This window comes from Nannospalax galili, unplaced genomic scaffold, assembly GCF_000622305.1.
Source record: "Nannospalax galili isolate Female #2095 unplaced genomic scaffold, S.galili_v1.0 scaffold218, whole genome shotgun sequence".
NCBI lineage: Eukaryota > Metazoa > Chordata > Mammalia > Rodentia > Spalacidae > Nannospalax > Nannospalax galili.
Window position 1 is genome coordinate 3,239,905 of NW_008343207.1, and position 7,157 is coordinate 3,247,061.

At 46.0% G+C, this 7,157-nt stretch overlaps 1 protein-coding gene across 1 annotated transcript in view; it reads right to left on the reverse strand.

The window, feature by feature from the left end:
• Wdr66 (WD repeat domain 66) overlaps positions 1–7,056 on the reverse strand; it is an 88,523-nt gene extending 81,467 nt beyond the window's left edge. Inside the window, exons 1-4 of the mRNA XM_029566613.1 lie at positions 6,932–7,056; positions 5,069–5,289; positions 4,805–4,990; positions 3,524–3,919 (exon numbers count right to left, since the gene is read on the reverse strand). Coding sequence (XP_029422473.1) covers positions 3,524–3,919; positions 4,805–4,990; positions 5,069–5,269 — 783 coding nt within the window. The 5' untranslated portion in view covers positions 5,270–5,289; positions 6,932–7,056. The remainder of the gene's footprint in view (positions 1–3,523; positions 3,920–4,804; positions 4,991–5,068; positions 5,290–6,931) is intronic.
• Between the last annotated feature and the right edge of the window lie 101 nt (positions 7,057–7,157).

Genomic DNA, 7,157 nt, shown 5'->3' on the forward strand with positions numbered 1-7,157 from the left:
AGAGAGAGAGAGAGAAGTGGAGCCATGTGTGTTGGTATAGGAAATCTTCCAAGACCTATTGAGTTTTCACATATTGCAGAAATAAAGAGAATCTCAATGGTTTACAAAAAGGAAAGCTGGAGAGATGGCTCAGTGGTTAAGAGCACTGGCTGCTCTTACAGAGGACCTGGGTTCAGTTACAGCACTCACATGGAAGCTAATAACTATCCATAACTCCAGTTCCAGGGGAATCTGACACCCTCTTCTGACCTCCTTGGGCACTGCACAACACGGGTACAGTTACATACATGCAGGCAATACATTCATACACATACAAGAAAATAAATAATAAATTTAAAAACCAAAACAATAATAAATAAAGATAAATGAAAAATTGTAATAAATAAAGTAGAAGACCAGGGAGACAACTCAGAGGGTAAAAGTGCTTACCACTAAGTCTGACAACTTGAGTTCAATCCCTGGAACCCAAGGAGGAAGCTGATTCCAATAACTTGTCCTCTGACCTCCACACACAAACTATGGCATGCATATGCCTGTTACACACACACACACACACACACACACACACACACACACACACACCAATAAATGTAGGATAAAATTTAAAAATAAATATAAATAAGGTGAAGAGTGATAAATCACCAGACATTAGCTCTGGGCTTCCACATGCACCTGCACACACACACACACACACGTACCACCTCTCCCTCACACACACAAAGAAAGTCTGGTATGTGCCTATATTCCTAGTACTCAGAAGGCAGAGGCAGGAGAGTTACAAGTTGGATACCAGCCTGGGCTACCTATCAAAATCTTGTCTCAAAAGAGAAGAGAAAAACCATTTAGTGTGAGTTGTGTGTACATACACTTATGCACCCATGAGCAGACAGCACACTTGTACTTGTGTGGAGAAGATCAGGAATGCTGCAGTCCTCCCAAACTGCAACAACAGTCAGTCACCTTGGGAAAGTGGGATTGGCACGTGAATGCGTGTGGAAAGAGGAATCTCCGCCTTCACATATGTCTCGTGTTTGATTTTTTTTTTTTTTTTGGTCTTTTTGAGACAGGGTCTCCCTGTAGCCCCAGCTGTCCTGGAACTCACTATGTAGACCAGGCTGGCCTTGAACTCATAGAGATCTTCCTGCCTCTACCTCCCAAGTGCTGGGATTAAAGGCGTGTGCCGCCACGCCCAGCTGATTTTTTTTTAAATGTTATGCTGGGCATGGTAGTGCCATACCTTTAATCCCAGCACTCTGGAGGCAGAGACAGGTAGATCTCTGTGAAATCGAGGCCAGCCTAGTCTACAGAGTGAGTTCCAGGCCTGTGTGGCTACAGGGAGACCCTGTCTTAAAAAACAAACAAAAAAGAAAGAAAGAGAAAAAGAAAAAAGAATGTTGCTTAGTTTAAACAAAAGAAAAAAAAAGAGAGAAAGAAAAGGGAAGCAAAGAAAAAGGAAAGAAACTCTCCTGAAAGCTAAGGAAATTTGCAAAGGTCTAGAAGTTTTGGTCCCACAATGAGACCAAGACTGGCAGGACACCCAACACTAGGGGTTGGCTCTGGTCCAGTCCAAGTGCCCTGACAGATTCCTCTTTCTCAGTGAGATATTGCCTGGGGACTAGACAAGACAGAAGTCTTAGTGGACTCTAAAACTCAATCACACTTTCCCTCAGACTGAACAACTTTGGATTTGGGGATAGGACCTGTAACTCCCCTGCTCTAAGCAAGTCAAAACTACAGAGTTTGGGGGTGTCTACATTTCTCACTAGTCATCACCCTGTGGTCATCCTCCAATTTAAAAGGGCTAACTCTGCTCAGAACTGTTAAGTACTTCACAGACCATCAACTTTCCAAAGGCATGCAAAAGGAAAACAAAAATGAATCCTGGGAAACATCTTCAAAAAGTAGCAGATGAAGGCAGAAGGGAGGAACCTTTCCTCCCTTCCCTAGGTAAATGATAATATTTTTATGCCTCACAGATGGTGCCTCCTTGGAATACTGTCAGCAGCAGCAAAGTCACATTTTGGGGGGCTTCCAGAGCTTTGCACAGGGCCTTTCCTTCTGCCAAACCTTGTCAGCTTCTGACTAGAGTTTGGGGAGCTCTTAAAGGTATTCATCTGCCAGGTGTGGTCATGCACACCTTTAGTCCCAGCACTTGGGAGGCAGAGGCAGGTGAATTTTTGTGAGTTCAAGGCCAGCCTGGTCTACATAGTAAGGTCCAGGCCAGGTGGGAGCTACAGGGAGACCCTGAATCAAAAAGACCGAAAAAAAAAAAGGTATTCATCTAGGGCTGGAGAGCCCTTGCTGCTCTTTGCAGAGGACCCAGGTTCAGTTCCCAGAAACCACATGGTGGCTTACAACCACTATTACTTCACTTTCAGGGCTTCTGATACTCTCTTCTGGCCTCCATCGGTATTGCACACGTGCGATACCTTTACATATGTGCAGACCAAACACTCGTATACATAAAATTAGTAAAATATTAAAGGTATTTACCTACTTAAGGTAGAAAAGGAGAGGCTGTAGACATGAAAGAGGAATATTAATAATGTCTGAGAGGAGAAAAGAGAGGAAGAGAGATGGGAGAGAAGGAAAAGGAGAGAGGAGAAAAAGGGAAGGAAGAAGGAGAAAGAGTGGAAGGAGCGGGGAGGAAAGAAAAAGAGAGGGAGGAGGACTTTGAGTCTCCCACATGAAATAACATCCTATGAAACACTCAAACTATGTCTGGAATTTCCTGCCTGATGAGCAATGCTATTGAACCCAGATGTTCTTCAAGTTCATGTTCTGTCATACATGTCCTCCCAGAGCTCTTGCCAGAACTTTAAAAGACAGTTTGTCTAAAAAATATTAGTTCGATGGCGTGGTGGCACACGCCTTTAATCCCAGCACTCTGGAGGCAGAGGCAGGTGGATCTCTGTGAGTTCAAGGCCAGCCTGGTCTACATAGTGAGCTCCAGGACAGCTGGGGCTACAGAGAGACCTTGTTTCAAAAGGAAGCCCCCCCCCAAAATATATATATATATATTAATTCAAACAGTATTGGGGGATGCTAGGGACATGTAAGGTGCTTGCTTAGCAAACATGAGGACCAAGTTTGATTGGCAGAACCCATAGCAAAAAAAGTCAGGAATGGAAATCCCAGTGCTGGGAAGGCAGAGACAGGATGATCCTTGGGGCTCACTGACCAGCCAGCCTAGCCTGCTTTGCAAATTCCAGTCCAATTGGAAAACTCTATCTTTTTGAGGAGGAGGAGGGGGAGGGGGAACTACCTGTGATTCTAGCCCAATGAGACCCTTTCACAAAAAGGAGGAGGGGGGGGAGTGACTGAGGAACAACACCCAAGGTTGTCCTCTGGCCTTTACACACGAGGAATGCTCTCTCTCACACACATACATGCATACACATACACACTAAAAAAAAGTATCTTTCCACTGTGACTCCCAGCTGCTCCCCCGCCGCATGTACCCAACTGCCCTGTCTCACAATGCTGCCCAAGCCCTGGGAGAATGAAGCCCCATTACACTTACCAAAGGATACACCTTGGTGCTGTCTTCCTTTTGAAACAAGGTATCCTCTGTGGAGGTGGACATGAGTGACTCCTTGGAGGTCACTGCTTTTTGTCTTTTCTCCTTATCCAGGAGGAAGGGTAGTTTTCTTTGTCTCTCTTTAACCTTTTCTGCTTCTGCCTCTTCTTCTTTTGGTTCCTTGTCTCTTTCTTCTTGGCTCAAACTGTCTCCTGAAATCTGGTCAGCTTCCCTCTCAACTCTCACTGAGGACTGCCTTTTAGGAGGCCTGGTCTGTGGCTCCTGAGATTCAATTTGATCCAAATCAATAATTTCATGTTGTGAACTGATACCTCTTAACAGTTCACTTGTTTCAGGACTTTGGGAGCGCAAGGAGGACTTGCTACTTCCAGTGATATCCTTAAAAAGAAACAAAAAACAAAAGAGCCTTGGCATGGTGGCATACACCTTTAATCTCAGCACCAGAAGTAGAGGCAGGCAGATGTCTATAAAATCAAGGCCAGCTTGGTATATAGCGAGTTCCAGGTCAGCTGGGATTACAGAGAGACCCTGTCTCAAAAAGACAATAAATAAATAAATAAATAAATAAATAAATAAATAAATAAATGCAAGAGATTGTGATCCCACATGCAGTACCTGCAGCTATATTTTTTGACTTACTGTCCTTTTCCATGCCCAATCAGCCAGTCTGTGTTGGCCTTCCTGGAAGACTAATAGAGACCCTGGAACATTTTGCACTAAAGAAAGGAATTGCCAAGTGTGGTAGTGCAAGCCTTTAGTCCCAGCACTTGGGAGGCAGAGACAGGCAGATCTCTGTTAGTTTGAGGCCATCCTGATCTACATAGTGAGTTCTAGGCCAGCTGGAGCCACAGGGAAACCCTGTCTCAAAAACACCAAAAAAAAAAAAAAAAAAAAAAAAAAAAAAAGAAAAGAAAAAAAAAGAAAAAGAATCATGCCTCTTGATAGGTCTTGTTATTTTTTTAAGATTTGCGTATGTGTGTGCATACACGTGCGCACGCATATGTGTGTGCAGGTGCTCAAAGGGTCCAGAAAGGGCATTGGATACCCTGGAGCTAGAGTTACAGGCAGTTATGAGCGGTCCAAAGTGGGTTCTAGGAACCCAACTGGGTTTCTCTGCAAGAGCAGCAAGCTTTCTTAACAACTGAGCCATCTCTCTAGTCGCAGGATTGTGTCTTTGGTTTTGTACCGATAGCCTGACATATACTGAACAAGGAACCAATGATTCTAAATGAATGAGAGGATGAGTTACAATCCATGACTCACCAGTGAAGATCCTGATGTTGACTCAGAGCTGATAATAATGGCATCTAGAGTGAAAGTGGACTTCGGAGTTTTTTTAAGCTTCTTTGTGGTTCCCTTCCGGACTCCTGACGTCTCCCCTGGGGCTTCTCCAACATTTTTCTCAGTTTTTTCAATAGCCATATCCTCCTCCTCCTCCTCCTCTTCCTCCTTTCCTTCCCCCTCACTATCCTTCTCTTCCTCCCCCCTGCCCTCTTCTTCCTCTTCCTCACCTCCCTCTTCCTCTTCTTCATGTTCTCTCTGTTCTTCCTCTTCCATCTCGACCCCTTTCTCTCCCTCCTCTTCCTCCTGAGACCCCTCCCATGTTGATGTGTCCTCAATTCTCTGCTGAAGACTTTCTCCTTTATAATTTGGATTATATTCCTCCTCTGTTTCTGTTTTTCCACTCTCCTCTGTTTCTTTTAGGGGGGATTCTTCTTCGTCTGACATTCTTCTCCGTAGGGGTTCCGCTAGAGAAATTTTGACAATTAAGAGTCAGCAGGGCCCTCTGTTTCCCACCTTAATTTCCTCTTGAAATATACTGGTGAGCTCTGATTCCTTTCCATGGAACTAAAAAGAATGAATATTCTTGGAAAAGCCTGGCCCAGATCTTAAAAATATTGCTTCCCAGGGCCTCTTGTCTTTCTAGGAATAATCTTAGAGCCTTCTAACTCACATTAAGTAATTTATATAGCAATAGGCAGCAAATACATAAGGCAGGCATTAGCAAAAATTCTACATAGGTACAAAAGAATCAGGGTAGCCAGTGACTAAAATGCAGGCTTTACAGTACAAGCCTGGACTCAAATGTGGTTCTGTGACCTGAGGCAAGTCACTTTCCCCTCAGAGGTCAAATTTGCTCACAGATAAAAACAATAATCCTAAATTCTGGGGTGATTGTGAAGACTGGGCAAAATATGTCAAATGCTCAACACAGTTCCAGGCCACAGTGCTTGAAGGGGATGAACCAACCCTGATTTTGCAAAGAAGTTGACAGTTTAAAAGTCCTTCAGGTAGGTGAGACAGCTCAGCAGGTTGCTGGTTAATTTTCGTCAGTTTGACACAAACTAGAGTCACCCAGGAACAGAGAACCTCAATTGAGGAATTTCATTCTCCACCAGAAGGGCCTGTGAGCATGTCTGTGGGGCATTTTCTTGATTGCTGTGGATGGTGCCATCCCTGGCAAGGGGACCCAGGTTGTATAAAAAGGTATGCCTTTAATCCCAGCACTCAGGAGGCAGAGGCAGGCGGATCTCTGTGAGTTCAATGCCAGCCTGGTCTACATAGTGAGTTCCAGGGCAGCTGGGGCTACAGGGAGACCCTGTCTCAAGAAGACCAAAAAAAAAAAAAAAAAAAGGCAGGCCAGTAAACAACATTCCTCCATGGTCTCTGCTTCAGTTCCTGCCTCGGCTTCCCTGGATAATGGATTATGTAAGCCAAATAAATCCTCTCACTCCAGAAGGTTTTGGTCAGTGTTTTATCACAACAAACTAACTACAGGCGCAGGTAAGGGCGGCTACTGCCAAATCTGACCTCCTGAGTTTGATCCCGAAGACCCACAGGATGAACCGAGAACCGATCCCCCAAAGGTTTGTCCTCTGACGCGTGCGCTACGGTATGCACCCCCAAATAAATAAATGAGTCTAAGTCCTCTGATATATTCTAAGTCCTACTACAAGAGTTTGAGGGCAGAAGTGCTGAACCCACTCCTGTAGTCCCAGCATTCAGGAGGTGGATACAGGAGGATTACTGGGAGTTCTAGGCCAGCTTAATCTGTATAACTAAAAAAAAAGGTCTGAGATGCTGAGAGAAGTGATTTATTCACTATGCTAGAGCTAGAATTTAATTTTTTCCGTTTGAAAAAGTGCCGCTATGATTCCCGTCTCAACTTCGCCAGCGCGTACTGGACTAGGTTGCATGCCCCGGCAGCCACGCGGGGGGGGGGGGGGGGGGGGGGGCAGGTGTGCAGTCCGCCTAGGCACCAAGTCCAGGCCACCTCCCCTTCCTGGGCAGCCCCAGGGCTCAGCGACCTGCGGGCCGCGGCGAAGCCCTCCACCCGCACCCAGCCCCGCAGGGCCATACCCTCCTCCCAGGACTCACAGGCGCGCCCACCTCACTCTTCAAAAGACTTGGGTTGTCCTGCCTCCGGGATCCCAAAGCAGCGGCCACCAGCTCCTCTCCGCGCTCCCTAGTGATGGTTGCCAACCAAGCTCTGTCCCCATAGCAACCACTGCGTGTCAAGCCCCAAAGCTCCGGAGCAGGATGGCGGTCACGTGCGGAGAGCCGATTCCAGCGGGGCCAGCCCGCCCCCTGCCGGTGGCTGAAGAGCCGCACACCA